Below are 14,729 nucleotides of genomic sequence, written 5' to 3' on the forward strand. Positions count from 1 at the left end.
TGTCAATTTATATATTTTTATTCCTTATTTACTTGTTCTATTTTTTTATTTTTTATTATCTGTGTTTTTTGTTCTGTCACTGTCATTCTGTTACACTGTGGAAGCTTCTGTCACGAAAACAAATTCCTCGTATGTGTAAACATACCTGGCAATAAAGCTCATTCTGATTCTGATTCTGATTCTGATTACATCATTGATCGGCGACAATGACCAGGGACGAGTCATTATTTAAAATTCGAATTTCTCTGGATTTACAAATCCTTGGGAACTTTTGGAATAACATAAAAACAGAACTGCATAAAATATATAACACTGTGCAAGTAGTTTTTGGATATTTTATTACAAAAATCTTACATATTGTACCTTTGAATGTAAATATCGGCATCAGTCCGATATTAAAAAAATTATGCCGATATGTCTTGCCGATAAGAGGAATACAAACTCACATGTGCTCAGGGTGTGCTAGCGATTAGATCACATCAACAGTGCGATTAGATCACATCAGCATTGTGGCTCATTCTTAAAGCAAAGTTTTGCCTGAATAGTGATTGGATTCACTGTTTTGGATCGCTGCATTTAAACTGAGAATACACGTATGATTTTGGTGTATGATAGAGTAAACAGTAATAGCACGTGCAGTGGCAGCAGAAGCAGCGACAGCTCTAAAAGATTTTCAGAATTTTTACAACTCTTTTGCTTTAGACCATTTACAAATGCTAAATCATAAAATAAAATGTTAAGGTTACCACTGCATCTTTCTGAAAAAAAAATGTAGTGATTAATATATAGTTTATTTATAGTTATTTTCAAATCTTCAATGTACTGTCATTATAAAAGAACTTTATTATTGTTTATTTAATTCTAACAAATAAGTTCCTGTTAAAAACGAACCAAAATTAAAAAGAATTATATATCCGCATCGGCTTTCGGCCAAAATGAGTTGAAAATTATCGGCATATCGGATATCGGCAAAAATCCAATATCGTGCATTTCTATAATAAACGGTTCAAGGTTCAGTCTTGTGGTCACGTGAGCATGGTTTACATATCTTTACACCACATATTTTAAACAATAGTTCACCTAAAAACAAATCTTGTCATTTTACACCTTCAAAAAACGTGAATGACCTAATTCTTATGTGGAACAAAACATTTTTCAGGAATATCCGGGCTGTTCTTTTCAATTTATTGAAAGTCAAGTAAATTTGTAAAGCACTTTTCACACAGATGTAAAGAAATTCATAGTGATTTTGGCAACAATATAACGCCAGTTGAGCAATGCGACTACGAAGACGCTACAGAAACTGCAACACTTAAATGATGACTGGAGAATTCAAATTACTTTTCAGTGAAAGTCTGAATATACGTGGTTAATTTCAAACAGAGTAAAAATTATATATAAAAAAGGTGTGCCCACCAGGTTTTGCAATCAATTTTATTTTTATTTTTTTCCTTAAAAGTTTCCATTTATTGGGTACATTACTTTAATTGGTTTCAATATTTCATGAAAGGTGGAAAAAAGATCCCAGATCATTTTAATTTTTTTTACCTTTTAAAGCCATTTTATCAGTTTATAATATGTTTGTCAGTGATAGTGAGAATTTTGAAATATGTATGGCTTTGGTTTCAATTTACATCATTTTGATGCAGTGATAAACCTAATTCAGCAAGAATTACCATGAGGTGACGGGTATCACTGCCGTCATTAAATGACATACTGTATCATGGTTTAAGATTTTGGTCATATCATCCATCTGCAAGCATTTTCACTGAGAAGTCAACTGAAAGTCAAGCCATGACACTTTTATCCTTAGTCACCCAGTGTGCAATCAAAACTGTGACAGAGACAGGAAAGCAGGCCATATGACACATCTTCTGAAGCCATTCAACACCTTTGTTTGAGGACAGTCATTATTAACTAAACATCTTGACATGAAGAAATTAGGTCATAAGGGTTTGAAATGACAGAATTAATTAAATTAAATCTGTTAGATGATACTAGGCCTTCTCCTTCTGTAGATTTGCCATTCTTGACAGTTCCACACCAAAATGCGCAACCTGTGATGCAATTAACAAATTAAAACTCTAACTCTAACAGCTGAACGCAGAGCTAATCTCCACTAAAAAGTGTCATTAGATATGTGTAATAAAACGTGGGATTTGGTTAACTTTTGTAACGGCATACCTTCATGTCCTCTTTGCCAACTACGATATCCTCAGACCCGGGAACAGACTGCAAAGAGGGGATCTGTTGATACAGGTTAGGGAAGCACACCAGCGAACCAAGAACTGTCTGAGCCTCGATCCGTGGAGCCTGACAAGAGCATGAATGGAAAAAACACCGCATGAAGCTGTGTGCTTCTGTATGTAGTGTAGATGCAGATGTACTTATTTCAGGACTGACAGCAGCAGCAGCAATACCTCAAAGGAGTCAGTGTTGAGGACACGAGCAGCCGCGGTGATGAAGTCTCCCACCAGCATGGTGAAGCCCGGCAGACCCAGGAAAAAGAAGCGTGGTGAGCACCACCTAATCATCGTGTTCAACACATCCTGAGCACATCAGAACATGAAGGTGGAGGAACAAAAAAGAAATAATCAAATAATGATAATATGTTTGGCAGTGGTGGATGAAGTACACAAATCAAGTACTTGAACTTTTCCTTAAGTAAAAGCATAAAAGTGCTTGATTTTTATTGTACATAAGTAATACAATTAAAAAAGCACTGCTTGCTGAACCATGTTTACTTATTTAACAATTTTATACTACAATAAGGAAGACTAATGGATGAAGACACTGATTATGTACTGATCTGCACATAAGCATCATCTTATTTTATTACCAAAACATACACTATAAACACATTAAACTTCAATATACTATAATATTGATTTATCTTACTGCAATTCAAGTGTGCAAACAAGTGAAAATAACAAAATATACCATACAGTATTGAAAATAGTGCTGTCAAATCAATTAATCGTGATTAATCGCATCCAAAGTAAAAGTTTGTGTTTACATAATATACTGTATGTGTGTACTGTGTATATTTATATGTATATTATATATATAAATACACACACATCTGTATATATATATATATATATATATATATATATATATACAGATGTGTGTGTATTTATATATATAATATACATATAAATATACACAGTACACACATACAGTATATTATGTAAACACAAACTTTTACTTTGTCTGTGATTAATCACTATTAATCAATTTGACACCCAATAGGAGGGATTTGTGGGCAACAGAATTGGCACAAAATTTAATATGTAATATGGGGTTATTATTCATCATTAATTCCATGAGTTAGACACATACATGAGTTAGATACATTTTTGCTATTCATTAAAACCTTTAGGCTAATTGAGTGAAATCATTCCATTTGAATTCATAGTCTTGTCTTTATAGTATATCTGAAATTAATATATGGGCTATTAAATATGTATATGAAGACTTCAGATGCAAAAGCCTCTAAGTGCTAATTTTATTCTAAACTTAGCCTTTTTATCAGGCTCCTATGTTTAGGTTCAGTAATTTTACTTTAATGGCAATATATAGGTCATTTTCTATGCCATTAAAGTGAAAGAACAACATAAATATAGGAGCCTGATAAAAATGGTCAGATGGCACTTAGAGGCTTTTGCATCTGAACTCTTCATATATGCCTGTATTATATTATTCAACTAAACTGAATAAAGCACAAAAGTTGATTTAGTATTTTATATTAATGACACTTAGAAAAAATATGTGTGTGTTTTCTATTTACTTCCATTAATAACATATTGACTGATGCATCATCATTCCTCTAAACATGTTACAATTTAAAAGTAAATGCACATAGTTCTTAAGGGGAGCTTCTTTCCCTATCTTACCCTACCATAGCGATAACATGTTTTGTGATAGTACCATGGTATTCTTCGAAAAACCTTGGAGTACCATGCAAAATGAATTTGGTAATTATTTAGTATGATGTTAATTATATAACTAAATATTAAATGACTATACAATACCATCACTGTACCATTGTACTTTCGATAGGATAGATTCTGTCCGTAGCAGAATCACAAATTGCATATGTGCAATAAGGCCGTGTAAGGCAAGTATATGTCAAAATATTGAACGCACATTTATGTCTGGCTCCTCTATTAATGCAATTTGTAGTGGAGTGAGCTGAGTGAGTTGTACAGCCAGCGGCTCCACAGTCACCTTTCCCTGGCCCAGAGCCAGCAGTTCCTGAGGGAAGAGGAGCTGAGGGCACGGCAGTACAGCGCCCTCTTTAGGCTCAGAGAGAAAGCGCTCTGGGAGAAGACCCAAGCTGAGCTTGACTGGTTGGAGCATTGCATGAGGTCAGTAACAGAAAACTTGTAATAATATTACATGATCAGAATCCAAAAAAAAGAGAAGATTTCTTTACAGTTACATTATAAAAGGATATAATCGGATTACTGATGCATCTAGTGGAAAAATTGGTATTACTAGCAGGATATAAAGAAAGGATAACTATACTCAGAATGTATAAGAAAAGCAGTATTGTGTTAGCAGTGGCAGAGCCTTATTATCACATCAGGCTGCTGATTATCACATACGTAAATCGCACGTTTCACAACACCACTCTGGTCTCGAGTCGAGCATGTTCAATCTTTGATTCAGTAGAACAGAAAACATGTGAGTCATTATGTATTATTGTTTTTCTCTTCTTTTATTTGCACATGTGGGCTTGAGGTGATTAATTAACTGAACTGATTACATTTTAGTAAATAATTAGACATTTCTAAAAGAATACATTTTTTAAGTAATCCTCCTATTACTGGATGTGCAATACTGCATTTTACTCTGTATCATCATAGCTGTTAGTTCTCATAATTTCATGACTGATGCAATTTGTTTATTTTTTTATTTTATTATTATTATTTGTTACCACTTATTCATATGGGCAAATATTTGGTGTTGGAATATTTATATAAGTTTGCTGTTATTGTTGCAGTCATTGCATGTAACCTGTCCATATATTCATATAACACAACACATCTATTTTCATCAGTCTTGAAAAAGCACAAGATGATATACTTGCTTTGACTGAACTCAAGCAGAAGCAGGAGGAAGTAATTCACAGATTCCGACAAGACCAGGTAAGTTTGGGGTCAGTAAGATATTTTATTTTATTTTATTTTATTTTGTTTTGTTTTGTTTTTAAGACATTAATAATTTTATTTAGCAAGGATGGATTAAATTGATCGGTATATTGGCTGTATATTGTTACAAACAAAATTACTTTCTATTCATTATAAAAAAGTATGGTTTCCACATTAAGTTGCTAAGTATTAAGCAGCACAACTGTTTTCAACTGATAATAATAAGAAATGTTTCTTGAGGACCAAAATCAGCATATGATTTCTGAAGAATCATATGAAGACTGGAGTAATGCTGAAAATTCAGTTTTGCCATCACAGGAATAAATTACATTTTAATATGTAATAAAACAGAAAACACATTTTAAACTCTAATAATATGTCACAATATTACTATTATTATTGTATTTATGATCAAATAAATGTAGCCTTGGTGAGCATAAGACAATACAGACATTACAGAGATAATAATAGATGTATTTTATCTATGCTGATTTATTTATCTTAGGCAGAGATCCACCACTGGCGAAACATGTACAGATCAGGCCGGCAGCAGAGACGGTTGCTTCACCACCATCAAAGAGACATTCTTGATATCAAACAGTCAGCTATTCGCTTCAGACAAGTGCCGCAAATACAGACTCTGCCAAAGAAAAATGGAATTACCAAGCCGGAGAACTCTGCCAGTACTATGGTATTCCACAAATCAGAAACTAATCTTGTTTTCCTTTTGAATTAGGTTTAATTTTCTTGACAGATATTTTTCTTATTTTAAAGGGGTCATGATGCTATTTTAAAGATCATTATTTTGTGTATTTGGTGTAACAGAATATGTTGACATGCTTTAATATTCAAAAAACACATTATTTTTCAAATACTGTACATTATCTTAGTTTATTTTGCTATATTTATCAGAAAACAAGACTTAATATCTTACGCCATTTAGCTTCTCAAGGTTAAATAAACATTAACTGAAATAAAATAATATATTTAAAAATAATTTTATTTAAACTCATTGCCAAGGCAACATTTCGTTTTCATTTGACTTGATGTACTAAAATAACTAAAAGTAATTCTGAGGAAAAAAAATTGCTTATTTAAAAACAAAACTAAAAAAAGACAAACACAATAAAATTTCATTTTTTTATTTTAAAGTTATTGTTTATTTTATTTATTTTACTTAACTATAATAACCCAGTTCTCAAGTAAATGTATATTGATTTAATGATATATAGATATTTGCACTTGAAAACAAGACAAAATAATAATAATAATAATCTGATAATATATGTTCTTAGCAAAAAACTAAATAGGGCGAATTTTGATTTCATGTTGACTTTAACAAAGTCCAAACTGCAACAGTTCTCAGTGTTGTCACTGCAATACTGTTGATGAACTGAACAGGAGTGCAAAACCATGTGATACGTAATTACCCATAATGCTCAGATGCCACATTTAGCAGTACTGATTTTTATGCTGATGTTTTGCAGGAGGAAGAGGGTGTTATGCAGTTTGGGATTAAGCCAGATGCTAGAAGCACAGATAAAGCACCAAGAGAGGAAGGGAGGCAAGTGTGATCACTATTATTCCATTATTTATTATCATACACTTACACAGAGGAGTATTGGGATATTTAGTTCCCATATACAGTAAGCAGAGGCAGTGCCAACACATTTATGTAGGGTAACACCTCAAGAGGAAATGCTGCAGTGCACCACTTACTCTCTGGCAAATCCTGCATGACACACAGCAGAGGAGAAGTGTGTGCATATCATGAGCTTGTTATCTACAGCATTTACTGTCTGTCTTGCTACAATGCACCACTCAGACTAATTACCCTTAGAGAGAGAGAGAAATGGAAGGAAGTCGGTGAGATAGAGTGGAGACAGATAGATCGAGTGAGTGAGAGAGAGGAGGGGGAGGCTGGATGGGAGGAGAGAGTTATTGGATGAAAGAGAGCGAGAGAAGCAAGCAGGAGGAAGTTAAAGAGAATAAAAAGAGGGCATAGCTGTAGACAGAGATGCAGGATGACTGCTCTCTCAGCCACCGGCTTGACTGCAACTGCGAGTTGACACAATATTTGGGGAGTGGCAGCAGCGTCTCACAGGGGACCTGAAGGAGGACAGTCAACTGTTCCTCTGGCTGCTTGCTCGCGACTGAGTCCCTTTGTGATGGCAGTATGCCAGTCATGAACAGGTCAGGGTAGGTGGACCTCATTTCTCTCCCTCTCTCTCTCTCTGATTCTTGCTCTTTCACTCTCTCTCTATTTGCATGGGTAGGCATTAGTTCTTTGTTAGTTATATAATTTAATATATAAAATTAAAGCAGTAGTTCACTCAAAAATTTACATCCTAAGTACTTACTAAAGTACATTCTTTACTTTTTCCAAGTAATTACAATGAATGGAGCCTGAGGCTTCTTTTCGAAGCTGAAAGCCTCAGTCCACGCTTAATGTTATTGCACAAAATTACAAAAAAAAAAAAAAAGATTCTATTAGATCTCATATTTCAGAAGATGTCTTTTCTTTCATATGGGATAAAGATTGCCATTGTTAGCTGAAAAAACTGATGTTATAATTATAAGGGCAAGACTTTACTAAGTTTAACATTAGTTAGTTCATTAGGTATGACAAACTAATCAATTAGTAATACTTCTTCAGCATTTATTAATCTAGCTTCACAATTATGTTTACATACACTCTTAAAAATAAAGTTTTTTTTATTAGCATTGATTGAATATTTAACATTATGGAACGTTTCCACTGCAGGATTTGCTTTGAAACAATTTTCACTCAGAAATTGCTAGTAAATTTAACAAATACAGCAAGTAACACACTGAATTAAACATGACATTTTGAAGTAGTAATTGCTAAAATGCATATAACATACTCTAATAATTGCAATTAATTACAACTTTGAAAAAATCTTTTTTTTTTTTACAGAGTGGAAAACGGTTCTTTTGATTACAAAAATATTCTTTACACTAAGAAAAAACATGTTCACTGAAAGGTTTCTTGGGGAACCCAATATGGTTCTACCCCCCTTTTGGAACTTTTATTTTTTAAAGTATTTACTAATACATTTAATATTTAAATCTATTATGAACAACATGTTTTACTAATGAACAGTACTACACACACACACACACACATATATATATATATATTAGTTAACATGAACCTAGATGAATAAATGATGTAAAAAAAATACTGTTCATTGTTCATAATATATTTTGTAAAATGATTGTGAAATGTTACTTTCAATGATGAGGCCTCAAATGTGAGTTCAAACTTTACTTGTTTTCCTTCAGCTTGTTGAGCAAGGCAGATTTGAGGAGGCTGTTATCATCAGATGAAGTGTGGACTTTAGGAAGGAAGAGGAACCAAGTTGAATTCGTCCCGGCCGAGCAGGATATTCTGCAAGTCGCAGAATCAAATAATCCTCCAGCCAGTTCCTCTCACAGGTACAGCCGACAGAACCAGGCTTCCCTTCACCTTATCAGCCCAGAAAGAATCGGCAAGACTGAAGGTGGAAGCACTGTGAAATCAGGACCTGAAGTTAATGGTGGGTAGAAGGTTCTGTGTTTTTTGGCTTTCGAAGCTTTCCATGACACATTGTGTATGTTAATTGAACATTTAATTATCAGTCTTCGTCTTCATTTCAGACAGTAAAAGAAAGCAGTCAGACATCATACAGTCTGATTTTACTTTTTCACAGACTTTCTCTTTGATAGATGTCTATCTTTTGTTATTTAGTGGACTGCAATTCATTGTGAGTGCTGATTTACAGTGTGTCTAGTTTCTGCTGACTCATGCTGTGAGAGAAATGACTCAATGCCCATACTGATTTACTGTGGCATTTATAGCATATGACTGCACATAAACAATGCAAAACTGGAAAACAGTTAGACTGTCAAAAAAGTCAAAAATAATCCTGAAAGAGAGCTTCTCTTAGAATCAAATAAGATCGGACTACATGAACTAAATTTGGAAGAAAAAGTAGTTTTTTTTTCCTGGTTACTGTTGCTAACTCAGCTTTACAGAACATCCTATAGGAATAGGATTTTTTAAGCCTCATTTGAAAATGAAAAAACTACTATAAATTGTGGCGTGCATTGGGGGGGAGTTACATATTATAATGATTTCTGAAGGATCCATGTGACACTGAAGACCGAAGAAAAGAAAGAAGAGTAATGGGTGATAAATTCAGCATTGCATCACAGGAATAAATTATATTTTAAATTATATTAAAATAGAAAATAGTTGTTTTAAATTGTAATAATGTTTTACAATATTACTGTTTTTTTTCTGTATTTTTGATCAAATAAATGCAGCCTTGGTGAGCACTGAGCAGAAGAGACTTCTTTCAAAGATATTAAAAATCTTACTGATCCCAAACATTTGAACGACAGTGTATGTTACCAGCGTTGAGATTTATAATAATGCAGTATGTTGGGTGATACTGGCTGTACTTTTTAAACTGATGGTACATTAGCCGTGTTTCATAGCATTAAATGATCTCGGAATAAGTATAGATATTCTTACTAAACTACATGTTCATTTGTGAGTGAGGGTGGCAGTTTAATCCATGAACTTCTTCAGAAACATTTGGAAAATGAAAAAATAAAATTTTCATGCTCTCTCGGTACTATAAAAGTGTTCCAGCATAAATGTTTGATTTTTATTAAATTGCATTTAAAACTATCCAAACACGTAGATAGACTCCGTTTACATTTTTACAAATTTAAAAAAATTAATTTCTACAGATTTACATAAGCACATCAGTGAACTTGTTCAAGAGTGTTTGCTAAGTAGGATTGGTTAGTAATGGTTTAAGGCTGGGGCTTAGCAAAGGTTTAGTTGGGAGTGGTTCCAAATTATGTTATAAATTCCATTAGCATTCCTTTAGGATTTTTGACAATAGAGAATATTTGATAACACTTTCAGAACATTGCTTTCAGAACAAGACACTCAGAAGAAGGTTCAAGGTCTTTATGAGGACACATGCACACTCAAGAAAGAAAGACCACAACATCCAGCTAAAGTGCCAATGAAGCCGGTATTAAATATCCAGCATTTCACACTCAACCATGAACCTTATTCAGATTCACTCAGAGCCCCAATAGTATCCAGTTTGTCATCTGACAAAAAAGATGATCTCCAATTGGACTCTAAAAATAGCCATCTTAAACCCAAGGAGCAAGAGGACATAAAGACGACAAACGTGGTCCATGGCAGCACAACACTAGATACTACAGCTCTAAATGTACAGAACGATCAGAGACTTCACCGTGTGCTGACCCTGAACAACAACCACAATATCTGTGACCAGAATGCCGGGGGGCAATGGAAGTCATCTCTTTTATACTCCAAAACCGATAAAACCAATGAATTTCCAGAACAAAAAACTCAGGCGTGTACAAATGAGACTGTCACAGACAATCCACTTATTGAAACCTTAATTCTGGAAGCAGTAAGTGTGGAAATAAGAAAGGCTGAGGATAGTCCATCTTGTGATGTCAGTCTGTCTGAGATAGATGAGAAGTCAGAGGCAATTTCGTTTCATAGTGAAGCACTCGCTTGGTCTGAAGAAGAAAAGGATTATCTCGATGAGGAGAAGATTGAAGCAGCTCAAGCAAGTAGTTGCTCTTTAGCTTTTGCAGAAGAGTACACTGTTGTACTAGACGATTTTCAGCCTTATTTGAACAATAAACAGGAAGAACGCTGTACACCGCCACGTTACGAAAGACAACCGACTGTAGAGTCGACCCTGTCAGAAATTCTCTCTCCTGTAGATGAGGTTTTGTCTTACGGAAGTGCAGAACTCCCTCCATCCGTTAAAGGAGGAGCCGCATCAGGTCTTGACAGCTACGGTTGTCCTCCTCCTCCTCCTGCCTTTGAAATTATTACATGGACCAGTGAGGAGGAACTTCCAGCTCCACCTGATTCTGTGGAAGATCTCTCAATTAACAGTGAGAACCTCCCTCCTCTCCCTGTGGACTTCTCTCTGAAAAGAAAAGAGTCTCAAAGTCTAGACTCTAACAATCTGAGGGAAAAGGAGGTAAACGATGATACTAATGGAGCTCTGTGTGAGGACGCAGAGGAAAATGACTGTTCGGAGTACACTAGCTCACTTCCTGAAGATGTGAGCAATGAAATCTCAGATACATTGTCCTCATTTCCAATTGGAGACAGAGTTCTTGTGTGTAACTCCAGGCCGGGTGTGCTGAAATATAAAGGTCTCGTGGCGTTTGCGAATGGGTTTTGGGCTGGTGTTGCTTTGGATGCCCCTAACGGAAACCACGATGGAACTTTTAGAGGTGTGAAGTACTTTAGTTGCGACAAAAGCCACGGTGTCCTGGTCAGAGCTGAGGACATTGCACACATACAAAGAGAACATAGCAGTGATGTAGAGACGGGGGTGGATGAAGATCCCTTCTCAGATGAGGAGCCACCTAGGACAGAGAGAGATAAACAACAGAAGGCCACATCATTGGCAGATGGACGAAGAGGACATAGTCAGTGTCCTACTAGAGATGAGACCATACCTTCAAATACTACACACGCACGACAAAAAAATGAACCTCAGGAAGACACGTCAGATGGAGCAAGAAACCTTTCACATCCCTCTGAAATGCCCTCACCAAGAGTAAGCAACACCAAGCACTTAAAGGAATAGTTCCTCAAAAATGAAAATTCTTGAACCATTTAATCACCCTCATGTCGTTCCAAACCTGTTTGACTTTCTTTCTTCTTTGGAGCGCAAAAGGAGATCTTAAGATAAATGTAACTCTTTTGCATATAGTGGAAGCATGTACACTACCATTCAAAAAATTTTAGGTCAGTACGATTTTTTTGACAGTAGCAGTAGCATAAGACTTACAGTAGTATCTCACAGAAGTGAGTACACCCCTCACATTTGTGTAAATATTTTATTATATCTTTTCATGTGACAACACTGAAGAAATGACACTTTGCTACAATGTAAAGTAGTGAGTGTACAGCTTGTATAACAGTGTAAATTTGCTGTCCCCTCAAAATAACTCAACACACAGCCATTAATGTCTAAACCGCTGGCCACAAAAGTGAGTACACCCCTAAGTGAAAATGTCCAAATTGGGCCCAATTAGCCATTTTCTCTCTCCGGTGTCATGTGACTCATTAGTGTTACAAGGTCTCAGGTGTGAATGGGGAGCAGGTGTGTTAAATTTGGTGTTATCGCTCTCACTCTCTCATACTGGTCACTGGAAGTTCAACATGGCACCTCATGGCAAAGAACTCTCTGAGGATCTGAAAAAAAGAATTGTTGCTCTACATAAAGTGTTGCTCTGCAGCACGGTGGCCAAGACCATACAGCGGTTTAACAGGACAGGTTCCACTCAGAACAGGCCTCGCCATGGTCGACCAAAGAAAATTTTACACTGTTATACAAGCTGTACACTCACTACTTTACATTGTAGCAAAGTGTAATTTCTTCAGTGTTGTCACATGAAAAGATATAATAAAATATTTACAAAAATGTGAGGGGTGTACTCACTTCTGTGAGATACTGTATGTACTGATTTGATAGTGCTTTTAGGGTGCTTTTTGTTTTTACTGGAGCTCAACAGCCTCTGTTCACAGTATGATTTCATTGTATAGAAAAGAGGAGCATCAACATTCTTGCAAACAGAGTCACGCAGGCATTGAATTACATGAGAATGATTAAATGATGACAGAATTTTAATTTTTGGTTAGCTATTGCTTTCACAAACTTAGTTTTTCACAAACTATATGTAGCATATGGCAATTGTATCTATCACTGAGCACCTATATTTTACAGACCGACTTTGAGCTCCATCAAAACAGGCATCGTGCAGATACTAAGCTGACAGAAGAGCTGGATAGAGATGGAGTTCACTGTCCTCAGGATAACAGAAAGAGACAAAGAATTAAATCATTGCATGACAATCAATCTACAGATACTGTAAGTTGCCAAAACAACTGTAGAATTTGCTTTAGTGAAGAATACCAGTAATAAAAAATCTGTGTAAAATAGTATCTGTGCATGAAATTTGTTTGTTTTTTACTTTTACTGCACTTTTCTCTCTTTGATATTCAGGATGTCAGAAAAAGTGAGGATGGCCATTTTATGCCATGTGTCTTGGAGCAGTGGCATCAGGCCCAACCGGACATGCCACCAAAGATAAAGGTGCTGCCCCATGAAGACAGCATCGTGTACAGATTAGTGGATGCTGCAGTGGAGATTCTGTGTGGCCAAGCAAATAAAGACACTCTTGACCTTTATCAAACACCAAGCTATTTAATAGACGATGATAGTCGCAAACGTTATCGGCAGGTTTGTCTATGTAGGAATGTGTACATAACAAATAACTATAAAAATTATAAATGAATGAGAGAACCAAAACTCTGATCTAAACCTTGTTCATCTTACACTGTAGGTGATCTTTCAGTTAACATCTGATGTACTTCATGAAATTTGGGGTGATCTGTTAAGGACAAAACAATCTGCCCAGAATATAGATGATCAATCTGTGATCACAGCCCTGCAATCCAGTCAAATTTCAGTCACATTTTTAAAGGTATTTCATTATTTATTTTTCTGTTGAACTAACATTTTGATGAAAGTACTTTTAAGAACATTTACAGTTTGTTAATCTAATGTTATTTGCAGGCTGCCATGAGAAAAGAGATACAGAAAATTCTGAATTTAGAGCGAAGTGAGCAACAGATGACAGAGATGCTCCAAAAACTGTGCAAATACTGGTACGCCAAGAGAGACAGAGTGGACTTTATACTGGTGTGTGTAAAGGCACTCCTATAATTGCTTATGAAATGAGTGGTCTTGGTGTAACTTCAGCTCAAATATTATTTAAGACTGCAGTAAATGGTAGAACTAAGAATGTCTCGTTTTGTCTTTTTATCTACTTCTAGATTCAGGAACTTCATAATGAGGAGAGAACTTGGCTAGACTATAGAGCTGATCAGTACACTGTGAAGATGCATCTGACTGAGGAGATTTTCAGCCTTCTTTTGGATGACACAATATTAGCCCTAAATAATATGCACTTTTCAACCTAAAAGACAAGTTTCAGAATCTTGACATTTTCATACATCTTTGATATGTTGTTATTTTCTTTTTCGGTGAGTCTCAAAAATCCTGTCAAGAAAATATTTCATAAATTATATTTTGTTAAAGAACATAAATGTATAAACCCATACACCTGTTTTAGGACCATTAAGTTTTCTTGCATTTTGAACTTATTTTCATGACAATTAAGCAGATTTTCACCTAATTTGCACTTTTGCAATTACTGTAGGCTAATAAAAAAAAATTTAATCTCAATACTGAAATTCTAAGAAATTATATATTATTTAAATTATAAAGTATTTATATGTTATATTAGTATTGGTTGTACTGCTTTTAATATCTTCTAATTTTAAAAAAATAATGTCATTTGTTTATTGTAATGAATTAAATATAATACTGTATTACAGTAATGATAACCTGCAAATCATCATGTAGAATAATGAGAATTACAAAAAACTCTAAATTAAATGCACTGATATATTACATT

At 34.9% G+C, this 14,729-nt stretch overlaps 1 protein-coding gene across 1 annotated transcript; it reads left to right on the forward strand.

The window, feature by feature from the left end:
• The first annotated feature begins 7,332 nt into the window (after positions 1–7,332).
• On the forward strand, positions 7,333–14,232 carry LOC107731008 (uncharacterized). Its single transcript, XM_016541977.1, has 8 exons — positions 7,333–7,355; positions 8,463–8,716; positions 10,113–11,800; positions 12,974–13,117; positions 13,253–13,489; positions 13,593–13,733; positions 13,826–13,951; positions 14,086–14,232. Exons 1-8 carry the CDS (start codon positions 7,333–7,335, stop codon positions 14,230–14,232), a joined length of 2,760 nt encoding a protein of 919 aa, XP_016397463.1.
• Positions 14,233–14,729: the final 497 nt, after the last annotated feature.

This window comes from Sinocyclocheilus rhinocerous, unplaced genomic scaffold, assembly GCF_001515625.1.
Source record: "Sinocyclocheilus rhinocerous isolate Xijiao unplaced genomic scaffold, SAMN03320098_v1.1 scaffold157, whole genome shotgun sequence".
NCBI lineage: Eukaryota > Metazoa > Chordata > Actinopteri > Cypriniformes > Cyprinidae > Sinocyclocheilus > Sinocyclocheilus rhinocerous.

Coding starts and splice junctions, on each gene's coding strand:
- LOC107731008 (XM_016541977.1), top strand. CDS start 7,333: ATGCCAGTCATGAACAGGTCAGG. Junction 8,717..10,112: donor ATCAGGACCTGAAGTTAATG/GTGGGTAGAAGG, acceptor CATTGCTTTCAG/AACAAGACACTCAGAAGAAG. Junction 11,801..12,973: donor CTGAAATGCCCTCACCAAGA/GTAAGCAACACC, acceptor TATATTTTACAG/ACCGACTTTGAGCTCCATCA.